The sequence below is a fragment of the Lycorma delicatula genome, chromosome 12, assembly GCF_047948215.1.
Source record: "Lycorma delicatula isolate Av1 chromosome 12, ASM4794821v1, whole genome shotgun sequence".
Lineage (NCBI taxonomy): Eukaryota > Metazoa > Arthropoda > Insecta > Hemiptera > Fulgoridae > Lycorma > Lycorma delicatula.
Window position 1 is genome coordinate 53,196,946 of NC_134466.1, and position 14,898 is coordinate 53,211,843.

The 14,898-nt window shown below is 31.3% G+C and overlaps 1 protein-coding gene across 1 annotated transcript in view; it reads left to right on the top strand.

Moving 5' to 3' along the window:
• Rfx (regulatory transcription factor Rfx) overlaps positions 1–14,898 on the top strand; it is a 61,961-nt gene that overhangs the window by 30,626 nt on the left and 16,437 nt on the right. The window contains exons 7-8 of the mRNA XM_075380184.1: positions 7,330–7,497; positions 14,605–14,786. Of these exons, the coding sequence (XP_075236299.1) occupies positions 7,330–7,497; positions 14,605–14,786 (350 nt within the window). The remainder of the gene's footprint in view (positions 1–7,329; positions 7,498–14,604; positions 14,787–14,898) is intronic.

The window sequence follows — 14,898 nt, forward strand, 5'->3', positions numbered from 1 at the left end:
TACATTTAATTGTAGTTAATTTATTATAGGACTTTGTCATAAAAATAAAATGCAATCCATTGTAACAGCAGTGTGACTGAGTTACATATAGATTTGTCAGCAGCTTACAATTTTCCTTTATGGGTATGTAATAAATAACCAAGGGACTTCACTTTCTTGAATAAATATCAAATTTCAAACATAAGTTTCTAAATATACTTTTAATCAAAGTATAATTATCCAAAAAAAAATGGTAATTTGCTTTTTCATAGATAAAAAAATACTTTTCTTGCATTTGCTGGAGAGATTTAACAGAAACATGGAAAAACCTGTATAAAATTATGAATAAAAAAAGTGGAGCAATATTGAACTGGGTTCATTTTTAATTTTTCTGCTCTTGTTACATATGGATCACATCAGCAGCTTTTACATACTCCTTTGTGGGCATGTAATAACCAAGGGACTTTACTTCTAGATATAGCTTTAAGTTTCTAGATATAACTTTATCAAAGTATAATTAAAAAAAAACTGGATAAAAAACCTTCTTCCATTTGCTAGAAAGATTTAACAGAAACGTGGAAAAATTTAAGAAAGTTGTGAATAAAAAGTGGTTCAGAGTTCTTTTTAATAACATAAAAATGGTAAAATAAAATTATATAATTTTTGTTTGTAGTTTTTAGTATGTGTGTAAAAAGTGAAACAAATGTGAATAACTATTATTCTATATATATTTACTATATATATAAAAAATTAACTTAAGAAAATCAAATATTGACATGAAAATATTATAAAATATTATAACATGAAAATTAGAAGTTAGGTCAATCCAACTTGCACATGCGCGCACACATATATGCACAAATCAAAATTTTTTCCCTTCAGAATTTTGTTTGGTTTGGTTTTCAGTAATAAATTTACTAAATTTTATTCAGATTTTAACTAATACCTTCAATAACGTAATTTTTCTCAGAATTAAATTTTCTACAAATTTTGTCTTTGGGTTTTACATGAATTTTCTTGGAAACTATTAGAAATGAAGTTAAAAAAAAAATTTTTCCTTGTAGGATTGTTATAAGTATGTATGCAAACAAGTTTATTTTGTGAGAAGTTTGCCAAGACATAAAAAGAGGTTCCTGATTATGATTTTTTTTTTTTTTTTTCATTAAGATACACCTATAAAATACAGTAGAAACTTCAGTTCAGTATTGATGAGAGGAATTTTTCTATTAACAAAAACTACTTTTTTTTCCAAAAAAAAGGTGTAGGAGGCTCGCTATTAACCATTCTGTACATCATACTGGGCAAATTTCAAATATGTCGACCATTAAAACCAATCTCACCAATGTTAGTGGTGATACTACTTCAGGATCAAAAAAGCAGCTTCAGTTGTGTTCTATTATTGTTGTTAATAACTTTAGCTTAGCAAACCAAATCGCTTAATGTTGATTTTTAATATAGATTTCTTTCTTGGAATTGTTTTTTGTATTGCAAGAAAGACCTTGAGAAGATCACACTAGCTCCCTCCCAAAAAAATTCAAAAGTGAATGCAGTCTAATGTTGTAGTTAAAACTTCTGAAGTTTCATTGTTGTTAATGAAATGATTATTGTTAAATTTAAATTATTATTATAGTTATGAATAGATTACGGATTGTTGCAAGTAAATTGAAAATTAAGTTAAATATTTAAAATTGTAAAATTGATTTTTGGTGTGGACCGGAAAATACTCCAAGAGCTTGAGTCATTAAGCAAAATGTCTGAATTTGAAATAGTGTTTGTCGCCTACCTTGTCTGCAAAATATGTCCACAGCAGCTAGAGCTTTATAAAAACGATGTAACCATTTTTTTTGTAAATGAAAAATTAAACAGAAAACAATTCAAAAGATTGAGGTTTAAGGTTTGAGTAAGGTGTGATATTAACTATAAGTAATTCAGTGTTTGATATAATTTGTATTACGGCAAGAGATCCATAAGAGAAAAACATGTACTTGTTTTTAAATTCTTTGTTTTAAATAACTTTCCATATATTGAAGAAAATATATAAAATATGAGTGATAATTGAAACTACATGGATTGTGTGATAAGTTTCAGAAGTTTGTACAGATGTTTGAATTAACAAAAAATAAATCTTAGAGAACTTTTGAGTTCACATTTTATTATAATGGTCACTCTTTTTTGTTATTGTGGTTTATTTATGAAGTTTTATAGTTTGGAGAATTTTGCATAAAAAGTTATTTTTTATATATATACAATTTAATCAATGCTCATCATCACTTGCTTAGAAAAAATTAACAGATGTAAGTTCTGTTTTATCGGCTGTTTTCAATATTTTACAATTAAAGAAAAAAACTGATATGGACACTACATGACTTCCTTTGTACACCTATTAAATTACATTACACTTTTCTAAATGCATAATCTTTTATTTCACTAATAACTTATGATTATTTTTTTCCTATTACATTTTTTACATTCAAGCAGATGTGCCCCTTCCCCTTGTTATATGTTAAAAAATTTCATTAATATTTTATTTACTCTGAAACCAATGAAAACAAGTATCACTGATGATATATCATAGGCTTATTACGGCAGTTACAAAAAAGTTCAAAATGTTACAACAGGTCCTATATAAACTTTTATGACTGCATAAGTTCTGAAAGTCTTAATAGAAATCCAGCTTTACTCTGCTACTGATTTAAAATTGTAAAACTTTAAATCAGCAGCAGAATCATGAAACTCTTAGTGGCTTTTTTTAAATGATTTATTGAATTTGTTCAGTTTTTGGTCAAGGTCGCAGACGCAATGTTCAGAAACCACAGTTTTGCAGATTTCGCAATAACAGGCTAGGTTATTTATAACGCCATTCACTGATTTGTTGACAAACCCTATAACATAACCCAAAGTTATTTATTATTACAATTCTGACCTGTGTGCGAATGACTATGTTAGCAGTTTTTGTCGGTCAGTTCTCTTCGTGCGTTGGGTGTGTTGTTAGCTTCGGTGTTGTGTACATTTTTTTGCTATCAATAATCGGTCAAGCTCTTTAAAAGTTTTAAGTTATAAGACTTTATTTAATTTTTACTTACTGCTCGTGGCTGTTTCTGTATTGTCGGATATAGTATATAAAAACTAAAATTAGATTATTTTTTAAGCAAAATGTTGTGCTCGGTAAGACTGGTCGTGCTATGTTTTTTCGTGCTGTAAGTTAATTATGTGTTTGAATGTAGTATTTATTCAGTTATTCTCAGTTAAGTCTTCTGTTCTTGTAGCATAAATGTTATTTACCATATTGTTTTCCTTTATTATAGTTGATGCATAAACTCTTCTTGCGTTTCTGGTGTAATTATAAATTTAACAAACTTTAAATAATGTTGATGTGCTGTTTTATTTTTTTTTCTCTTTCATAATCACTACCCAATCCAGACAATCAGATCCTCTCAGAACAACAATCATCCTCTGAATTCAACAATCAGAAGATAAAACAAATTTAATTTTTTTGTAAGACAAATATATAGTTAAAACTTGTTTATATATTACCTCTGAACATTTAAACTACATATCAGAAAAGCAAGCAAATAAGAAATATTTTTGCTTAGTTCATGTAGATATTTACAACTCACAATAATGTCCAAAAGAATGTTAATTTATGTTAGAATTAAATTTTTTTTTCATTAATTGCTTCATAAGATGCGAACTCTTTACATAGAAGCTTGTGTGATGCTTACTGTATGTATTATAAAACAAGGATGTCTACAGGATCATAAGTCAGTTTTATTGTACTGGATATTTTTATGTGTATAGTAAGAATATGAATAGTAAAGATACTTTAGTTCTAGTACTGGTTTAAGTTGTTTCATGAGGCTAATTTGGGGTCCATCTATGGTATTGATTTCATATTTTACGATTTCACACTATTATGAAAACATTACAGGTAATAAATTTTAGAAATTAATTTTATTATAATATTATGAGCGCCAAGAAGGGACTGGCATGGCATGGTTTGCCTTTGTGGGTAAGCATTAGCATTCTTGATAGATTGATTAGAGAGTAGGAGGTTTAACGGGCTTAACCTACCTAGCAGGCACCTCAGCCACTTGGTTGACTTTTTGTGCAACATCTGGATAGGAAATGACATGAACAGTTATGGTGTATAGGACCTTCTACTTCCCTCAGCAACTGTGAAGCTGTAACTACCTCACTGCTTGCCAGTGGCGTGGTATCATAGACAGAAGGTAGGTGGGTGGCCTGACCTGTTGTACTAGTCCAAGAGTGAAGGAACATAAAATTGCTTCCTTCAAGCAAGAGAGAGACCAGGTAATCTGTAGAGGGACTCACTTTGATTGGGGTTGTTAAAGGAATTTTCAGTCTGAAATGAGTCAACAAACTAGATTTACACGTGTTGGGTGCATTGGAAAATGTTAGAATGGCTGAGGTTAAAAACGTTATTTAGTCAAAATTCAAGTTCATGCTCAATATTTTATTCAATAACAAAGGTATGTCTGAATTGGTTTATACTACCTTTATATCAATCGGTTAATAAAAAATCAATCTTACCTTAAATCATTGAAAGCTTGAAAAACTTCACGGGTAGATCTCAACTCATGTTATAGGCCTAGTCTTGGAACTAAATAGCTTCACCCTTGTTGCATTCTAATTTGCTGTACCATTAATAAATTTCTATCCCAAAAATTTTCATTTCTCAGATTTAATCCTAAAATGTAAATCTACTAAATTTCATAAAAATTAGTGTTAACCACTCCAAAATGTAGTGGTTAGCAATATTAATTATAATTTGGCTTTTATTAAAATTTTAATTTTTCCCAGTATGTTTAGTACTTTTCACACTCTGCTTCATCAGAATGTTATAATTAACTAATCTGATTATATTACAGATTGTGGTATATATTGGAACAGGATATACAAATACATCCTGTTCCATTATATACCACAATCTGTAATAAAGTCTGTATGGTGGTCCAAGATGTCCAGGACTACATGGTGGGTGCATCAAAACTTTCTGGTCATGTCTCAAGTCTCAGTTTTTAACGGGCCACCAAATATGTGTGGGGTTTTGTTTTTTTCTGATTGACATCTTTCCTTTTGATCAATTTTGGTCATATTTCTGACTGCTTGGTATAATCTTATTATAGTTAACAGTAGAGGTTGTAGTCAATTGCAGAGCTCATAGTGAATGATCCTTTCCAATCCTGCTGCACAGCATCACTTTTTTGACATCAATCCTGACTTTGCCACAGTCTACGAACTCTTCACCTTTTGCTTCAGTCACAATCTTTTCTGTACTGTTTTACTTATCCAATTTTCATTGCTGTTTGAAAAATTGTTCAATCTTCCTTTCAACTGTGATTAACTGATGGAAATTATATCATTAAATTTTTCATTGTTACCCGTTTACTAATATCAGCCATGAACAGTTTAAAACTGTTGACTGATGTTAGTTCATTATACTGATGTCATGAGTGCTAATCTTGCACATTTTTTTCCATGATTTTGTCTGCTTTTTCAGTCATTGATTGATCAGAGTGAGATATACATCATTAATATGTGACATCAAGATTTTTCAGATTAAATACTTGAACCAGCTTTGTTGCCACACATACACTGATACTATATATCAAGCCCATGAATTTCAAAATGTATCTAATTTCTTATTTTAATTAATTTTCAAAAGCAATAATATTAAGAAAAATAAACTAATGTAACCTTTCAAATGCACACATGTTGCTAGATTTGATTAATTATAGCAGAGTTATGAGATCCTAAACCCATCCAATGGCAGAACACCAAGAAGCTTATCCCCCTAACCTATTATAAAAAAGTAAATAGTGCAATCCTAAAGCCATATTAAAGTAGAATAAATTTAAAAAATATATATCAAATAAAGGTACAGAAAACATTAAATGTTTGTGAAATTATATGCCACAAAATTGTCCATTGACTGGACTTGTTGTTACATGTCCCTCTGAATTTTTAATGTTTTAAATCTAATTTCCATATAAATCATTCAGTTACAGGAATTTGGCAGTACTACATGTTTAAGAAAAAATAAGTTAAAAAAAAAACTAATTTTTATAAGTAATTATATATTCTGCGGATAGGTTTTATTAATAGTGTTACAAATTATGTTCCCAGACTGGCATTGTCCCAACCATATTATTGATGCTATTATGTTAATAATTCGAATTAAGAGTTAAAAATTGTGATGAGATTAAATTTTTCTTTAAAAATAATTAGAATGTTTGCACTGTTATTGTATACAGAGAAGAATTTTTATAGAGAATAAATTGTTTGAAAGGATAGAGAGTTGGTAGAAGACAGTTAACAAACAATGCCTTTAAGTGGCTGCTGTTTAATTTACAAACACCAAAATCTGCTCCAAAACAGTTTCAAGTGTTGAAATGACAAGGATTAATAGAAAAAAATGTATCGGAAAGGTTTGAAAAAAGAAGTTTTTCAGTTTAATACCAGAGCAGAAAATTTGTTTGTTACATTGTGTGCTAAATTTATTAAATAGTGACATTAAAAATCCTACAAAGGATTTACATTTCAGGTAAGTGACATAACAAAATGTCTTAAAGAGTGAAGAGTGAAGTTCAAAATGAGAATGCAAATATCACAGTAAAAACAATGCAAGTAAATTGTAAATTTTATGGAAGTGATAACTGCATTAGGCCTGAAATGGCGGAAAATGAATGCAGGTTTTATCTTTGTGAATGCATCAGTGTGTGCCTACCTGTCAACCCTACTCAAATTTATTTTATTTACAAGAATAAATATGGTGATAAAGATCCATTCTACCAGAAGTCTGCAACAAAAACTGAAGGTGATAAAGAGAAGCATTTTCTTTAACTATTGGTTTCTTTGTACAAGTAATAAAAACAATCTACTGAAGCGGCAGAGACTTAACAGATGCAGGTAATAGTAATATATTTTTTTTTAATGGCCTCAGTGTACTGGGAACATAATTTTCACACTTGTTAAATTAAATTTTGAAATCTGTAGACACCTTGTTAATACAATAGCACTGCTTGTACTAAAACATGGTCTAATTAATTTATTCCAGTGTGAGTTGCTAAGTGTGACTTACGCCAAAAAGAAATTACCATTATCACTTAATGCCCATTTGAGCATTTGTATTTGTCGTGATCTTCAAAAATAAATAATTTGATTAGTTAAATAAATAACAATGGTTTAGGGGCTCTTATTGCGCATTATATAATAATAGCATGTGTGCATTTGTTTTATAGATATTATGGGCTTTATTTTGATGACAGAATTGCTTGATTTGCATGAGAATGTTATATTTTTGTTTTTGGGTATGGGTTGCATTTACAGGACGTGACTTACCTGAACGTTGTAAATTCTGCAAATAGTGGTAATGGTGGTGGGGCAAGTGGAGCTAGTAGTGGTGGAAGCAGTGCCGGTAGCGGTAATGCTTCTAGCAACAGTTTGGATTCGGATCAGCCAAGTTTAGTGCATGCTACACGTGTCTCACCTGCTACTGTCAGTAATATAACATATTTTTTTTTCTTTTATTGTTAATTAACCCTGGAAGTGGCTTTATTTGCCATAAATGGCTCATGAAATGTATTTTTATTACATACATGAAAACTAAATTAAAAGTATGGTTAATTTTCAAAATTAGTTCAGTGCATCAAAGTAAAGCCATAACTGAAGAAAATAATGTTAATTATTTTGAAAGTTGTCTATGCTGAATATATATCGCTATTTTTTTATTTCTTAGGTGCTCAGTTAGCTTTAATTGAAATTTATCAATTGCTGCTTATGCTTCTGTTTAGGATTTTCTCTTTTTTTTATATTTGATTTACTTAAAAAAAAAAAATCTCGCGTATTGAGTGGTTGTTTTATTCCATAAAAATGCCACCACATAAAAAGTTTGAAAAAACAGTGAAACGTTTTACACATATAAAAGTTTTTTACTTTTACACGTTTAAAATTGAAATAGATTTTATAAATTACCTTCTTTTTTTTAAATTAATGGCGATTTTCACTGTTTATATAGGTTATGTGGCCAAATTGTAAATTGCATTTTATTAGCATGTCGGAAAAACTTGTTAGTGGTTCTGTTATCAGACTTCAGCATTAAGACAAAGGTGTTAGCTATAAGCCAGGAAAAATTTCCGCAGTTATACCCCTCACCTGGTAACAAGGCAATTTAATCCTTTACAAGACTATCAGCAATTCCAAAATAACAAAGCTGAACACATGTTGCATTGCTTTGTTGGGCCATAAGCACAACCTGACGTAAGGCCCAAACCCTTACTGTAGGTGGCAAGTCTCCCCTTATATGAATTTGAAATTTACTATCCAGATCACCATGAGAGATCACTATGAAAGATTTAGTTCTGGTGAATATACAAAAGGTTGTTCCATTTGAAGGATTTTTCCCCTTTGTTTTCGACATTATACTGCTGAATATAAATATGGTTGTACATACATTAAAGATGATGAATGCTTGGGGAACCTGAAAACCAATAAGGTATACAAGCTTGCTGACTTTGCAAATATTCCAGAGTATTTTTGATGAAACATTGATGATTTACCATTATGTACCAGTGACCAAACAGTGGGTGGGGAAAATTGAAAAAAATGAAAATAATTCAATCTTCAGGAAAAGTTACGGCTATATTTTTTTTTAGGATCCTTGTGGTCTGATATGTATGAAACTACCTGGAGAAAGGCAGGACCTTCAGAAAGTGTTCTTTCACCACATGTGCCTATACACAAGTCTCAGATTGTTGGTGAAAAAACCTGCAATTGGTTCCATATGTTGTCTTTTAATAACAGAAAACTTCTTCATTGTTGTGGCTCAGTGGACACTCCTGTATGCCTATGAAACTGTCGTAAGGACTCCGGTTTGAGGTTGTCCATCTAGCAGCTAAAGTTCCTTTTGGGTTAGGCAGGCCTCTGTCCTTATAAAAATTAATTAATTCAGAAATCTATACCATAATCTATATGAAATATATATAGATAGTACCTACATTAAATTTGTTTATACTTTTTTCCCCAAATAAATCAACCCCTAGACAATTCAAAATTTACTTTTGCGTGTTATCAGCCCTGTCAAAAAAAGCATGAAGCTTGTAAGGGTCAAATTTTCAAAAATAATATAGATCAATTTGAATACTCATACTGTCACTTCTAGGGTTAACTTCTTAAACTAATCTGTTCATAATTACATTTAACTATTATGGTAATATGTTATTGATAAGATATAAGAATAGACCTCAAAGAATGCAGTCATTTTGTTACGAGTGACCACAGAATAACCACAGTTGATTTTGATAATGTGTTCAACAAATATAAAAAACATTACTGCTGTAATCTTTTGTAGTCTTTGCTGGATAAGTGTTTTGCACATTCATTTAATCTTTTTTAAAATTACTGCTCAGTTTTAATATTTTCTAATATTACATGAACAAAAAGAAAACTATGATGAAAATGCTCATATTTTTAAAATACAGTATATTATTTTTAAAATAACAGTATTCTATTAATATTTTTAGTTAAGTACCACTAGGGATGTTATTTAAGTTATAGGATTGAATGAAAGACACTCAGATGACAATCCTTACTAATTTTGTCTCAAAATTTATATATAAATATAATATTAATATAATATTATATTATATATAAATTAATATATGAATTTAATTATATTTAATAATTAAATAATATTTTAAGTAAATTTAATTTTCGGTATTTATTTAGGCTCATAAAAGTTGAACCAGATTGATCTTGACTGAATATAGTTTGGTTTTCAAAGTGAATTTCGCAGTGTTTGATACATGAATATAATGTAAAATACTTACATACAATCAACCTAATATAATGCCTAAGAGATATCACTGACACCTAGAGATATCGCACAACTCTTGTTATTCTGTTGTCTTATTACAGAAATAGGATTTTAATAAGTTTTCTGCATTATGATGAAGAGTTTTCTTTTTACATCATTAAAGAATGTAAGTGAATGAATCGAGAGTAAAAGTTAAATAGGAAATAAAATTCAAACTGAAAAATAAGAAATAAGTTTTTGGTGACATTGCTTTTGGAGTATTATCTTCTTCACCCCAAGAAAATGAAAAGTAATACCTTAAATAAAATCTTTGAATATCTCCAATCAATGAAATATTATAATATAATATTACTTGACGAGGAAATGTTTGTGTATCAAGGCTACTTTGTGACAATCATTAGAACTGCTGGAATAAGTGCAATGTGTAATTAAAAGTTAATTTTATAGGATTCACACTTAAGCAGTTATGGCCTGTTACTAATTTTTTTCTTATCAACAGTCGCGGGGGAGGGGGGGGGTTGAGTTAATACATTCATACCAAATAAGTTATTTATTTTTTAAGTTTAGAAAAATGGAAAGTATCGATTATAAAGCATAATTAACTCTGTTATAACAGAAAAGCAGTAAAAAAATTAATTGAATACTAAAAGTGTTAATTGAAACTTTTACTAGTTATTTGACAGAGTACTTGTCACAACTTGTCATTGTCACAACTCATTTAGCATGTTTTTTTATGTTTGTAAAGTAGAGAAATAAGGAAATAGAAAATAGATTTTTAAATAAATTAATCTTCAAATAGTATTAACATAACTATTAAATGTTACGTTAAGCACGCTAAATTCTTGTCGCAATGCTGTCCCTTCTTTTCCCTACTGGTGGGTCTATTCTCGTGTCTTGTCATTAGGTAATAGGAAGAAAATAGATTAACATTCTATTATCCTATTGTTAAAATCTGTATGACATTTTAAATATAAAAACTGCATAAGCTGTTTATACTAGAGCATGTCTGAAATAGAACCATTTTTAACATTATTAACATATAATTGCTAGCAACATTAAATTCAAATTATTACATAGGTAGTCATAAATATTAAAAAGAAAAGTTTTAAAATATTTGAGGAAAAAATTTTAAAAACTTACTCCATCTATGAGTGAAGACAATCCACGTGGTACTGTGGAAACTAGTGTGAATACTGTGCTAATTTAAATTTGGTGGGCCAGTTGATTGACCCACCATGATCACCACAGTTAGACTTTGCCACAAGTGAAGTAAGTACTAGTGGCCATACGAATACGACAGTATACAAACAAAAAGTTAATCTTACTCTTAGAATATAAAAATTCTATTGAATCTATACAAAATAATCTTGATATGGTATGGAAAGCCACCAGAAATAAATAGTGCTGTGTGTACATTGTAAATTTAGAACAATTAGTGTAACTGAGGCGCTTATTATGTTGTAATTTTATTTTATAATATTAAGAATAATGTTTATTAATTTTCTCAATTAAATTGTCATTTAACAAGTGTTAGAGAGAGAAAATTAATGTAAATACAGCAACAGATTAATAATACAGATTATTTAGATTTCTTAATATAGCAAAAATAAAAAGTAAAATGCATGAAATGATAAAATTGTAAGAGTAACAAAGCTCAGTTACAGAACAAAAATTCACAATGTACACAGCACTGTTTATTTCTGGTGGTTTCCATACCATCTCAAGATCGTTTTGTATGAGTTCAGTAGCATGTATAAGTTCAAGTCAAATTGTGGTGGTTCAATTACACTGGAATTGATCACCACAACACCCAAATAATTAAGTGATTTCTAATTAAGAAAAATGTAGAGTTGCACCATGTGCTGGAAAATCATTTGCAATCTGGTTACAAATTTTGTCATAATAAAAATGCCACACCAAACATTAATGGGAAAGTCTGTTGGAAACTAGTTTCCACAGTACCATGTGGATTGTCTTAACTCCATAAATGATTATTTTTAGAACTGAAGACTCAGATTCTCAGAAAAAGTGGCTTAATCGTAGATCTCCTTTGTCATATGTTTTTTGTCATACCATATATGAGAAAAAAACATATGGTATTTTTTTGTCAAAAATACCATATGTTTTTGACAAACCAGTGCTACAAGAAATTCATTATATACTAGTGCCCCTGGTCGTACTGAATATGCTGAATCAAACTAAAAACACAAAATTCAGAGTTACTTCTGATACCTGTTTTGACTCCAATAGTATATTCAAGTTCTGAGACCTGTTCTATCCTATTCACCAGCTCAAATTACATTAGAAACCACCAACTTCACACCAAAAATTGCAATAGGGCTTCTTTTTGTTAAAAGAGCTGAAAACAAAGCATATACAGAACATTTTCATTGTTTATTATTTTTTCAAAAGGAAGTGAAGGGGTATCGCAAACAAATTTTTATTTTCTGTTACTAAAGCAAATTTTGACCACACACATATATATATTATTAATACTGCTGTCCATTATTAGTTCATTCATAACTTAAAAATTTATGGACTAAAATGAAAAAAAAAAATTATTACCTAATGAAACACTTGGGTATCACACTAACTAAAGATGCATGATCCTGTAAAAATCAATTCTGGGATTAATATGGTGGTAAGTTTAACTTATCCGTTTACTGCGTTTTGGTGGTTTAAATTTAATTTATTTTTATTAGTGCAATGATCAATATGTTAATAAATTATTTGAATTTTCAAAAAATGTATATAAAGAGTGAGTGTATGTAGAAGAGAAGTAACAGATTTTAGTGTTAAACTGAATATTCACCTTGAATATAAAATTTTATTTTATGTCAGACATTTTAATATTTCTCTTACTTGATTTGTTGGAACTGGAATAATTATTTCATCCTTGGTCTCAACGTGGTAGTATCATTATACCAGATTGAATATCATTAGACTCATTATCTATATGAAAATTTATACTTTTTGTGAATATGATAATTAGGTTCACATTATATCCCGTATGGGTTAGTGTTGTAACATTTTTTTTAACCACACAAGGTCAACCGGTAACTGCCTAAATGAGGTTGCATTGGTTGACCTTCCCCCTTCAGCATTGTCCACTCACTGGACCTTCCCATCGGGGTCCCTCCTGGTTGGTTGCCTCTAGATGCTGTGAAGACTTCCTCCCTGGTCCTGCACGGTTCTGCGCTTGACTCCTCTGGCTCCCTGTAATTTTTGCCAGCTCCCTGTAATTTTTTATTTACTGCCACTGATGGTCTTCCTGATGTACTTTGCTCAGCTTCTTTCTTTTGCTTTCAGAATTTGTGTTGCAAGCGTAGAAACTTCACTCCACTGGCATCTTCCCTGGAGCATGTATTCCACCAGTGTCTGGGGTTATCCAGCTGAGACCATGCAGCATTCTAACTCCCTCCTATCTTCTGCACTGGAAGAATACCATGCTCTGGCGTGTTTTCACTGCCACAATAAGCACTATCTGGGGATATCTTTTTACCAAACCTGGAGATAGGCACTGACTGAGTCTTCAGTGCCTATCTCCAATGTCCACGAGTGGAGTAGTCAGAAAGTAGTAGTTTACTTCCCAAATCCTCTCTAGAGCCATGGCTCGAGGCATAGTACGAGTCACCTAGCCCACTCACCTATTCGATGCCTCCCATTCGGATTGCCACTCTTGATTGCTCCTCAGTTTAGCTTCCACCTTCGGTGTGCTGTCATGAACTCTTAATCTCCAATGCTTTGAGGTGGATTGGCGGGACACCAGCTATCACCTCTGCTGCAACCCTGGATATGGTTCGATATGCAGATAAGACTCTGATGTTGGCGCGTCGTTGTAAAAAAGCCAGCCTGTTGGCGTTTCGCTTAACTTACACTGGGAACACTGGGAACACTGGGACCGCATGTAGCACAATCATTGTGTCCATGGACAGCAGCACCTGCTTTTACTTCTGGCCCCAGTCAGGATGCCAGGAGACCACTCAAGTCAGCTAGGACTTGGGTTACCCAAGAGGGTAAAGCAGCCAGATCGGTCTAGCCATAAGCCGAAGTACTTTGCATTCTTCTCCTCTTGTACCATACATTGACCTGTACTCCATCCTCTGCAGATGTCTGTGACCGGCTTGGGCCACCACCCTAGCCGGGTGTTGAACATCTGTACCATTCTTCCTACTTATGCCTCTTTATCTTCTCAAGCTTCTTCCAAACTATTAAAAAATCAAGGCTTATAAAAATCTGTACTGTAACCTTCCAATATCCTTGTTTTTCTCTTTAGACAATCATTCAATAGCAGTCCGTTCGACCATTCTTGAGATGTTTGGTTAATTGAATCCTACCACTAAAGAACACCGGTAATCCATTATCTAGTATTCAAATCTGTATAAAAATAACTGACTTTACTAGGACTTGAATGCTGGAACTCTTGCAGTTGAATTGGGAAGATGCATTCACCACTAGACCAACCCGGTAGGTTGGTGTTCTCAACCCACTTTATCTTAACCACACCATTTTATAGATGACCTTTATGGACCATCAGAACCCTGTTTCCACAGATTCAGCTTCTCATTGCTTTTTTGCCTCTGCTTCTTTCTGGTGTAATGAAGCATTAATACTGGGACTTTGTGTCATGAAAATGGTGTATTATTAATCTATGAATACACGAGTAGGATTACATATTGCAGTTTTTCTGTTATAATTACTAATCTGTACATTTCATGAATAAAACAAAATAAGCAAATGAAGATAATTATTTTGTAAGTTTATTCATGCAGTTTCATTTATTTGAATAGGTTCAGTGGCTCTTGGAAAACTATGAGACTGCAGAAGGTGTTTCACTACCGCGTTCAACGCTTTACAATCATTATTTAAGGCATTGTTATGATAATAAACTCGACCCGGTCAATGCAGCATCCTTTGGCAAGCTTATAAGATCTGTCTTCCTTGGTCTTCGTACACGGCGTCTGGGAACAAGGTCAGTAATTTACCAGCCAATTCCTGTGTTATTCTTTTACTAGGTGAGTACCTGAATTTGGAATTTTAAGATGAATACTGCAAAGTGAATCAGAAATTACTCTTATCTCTCT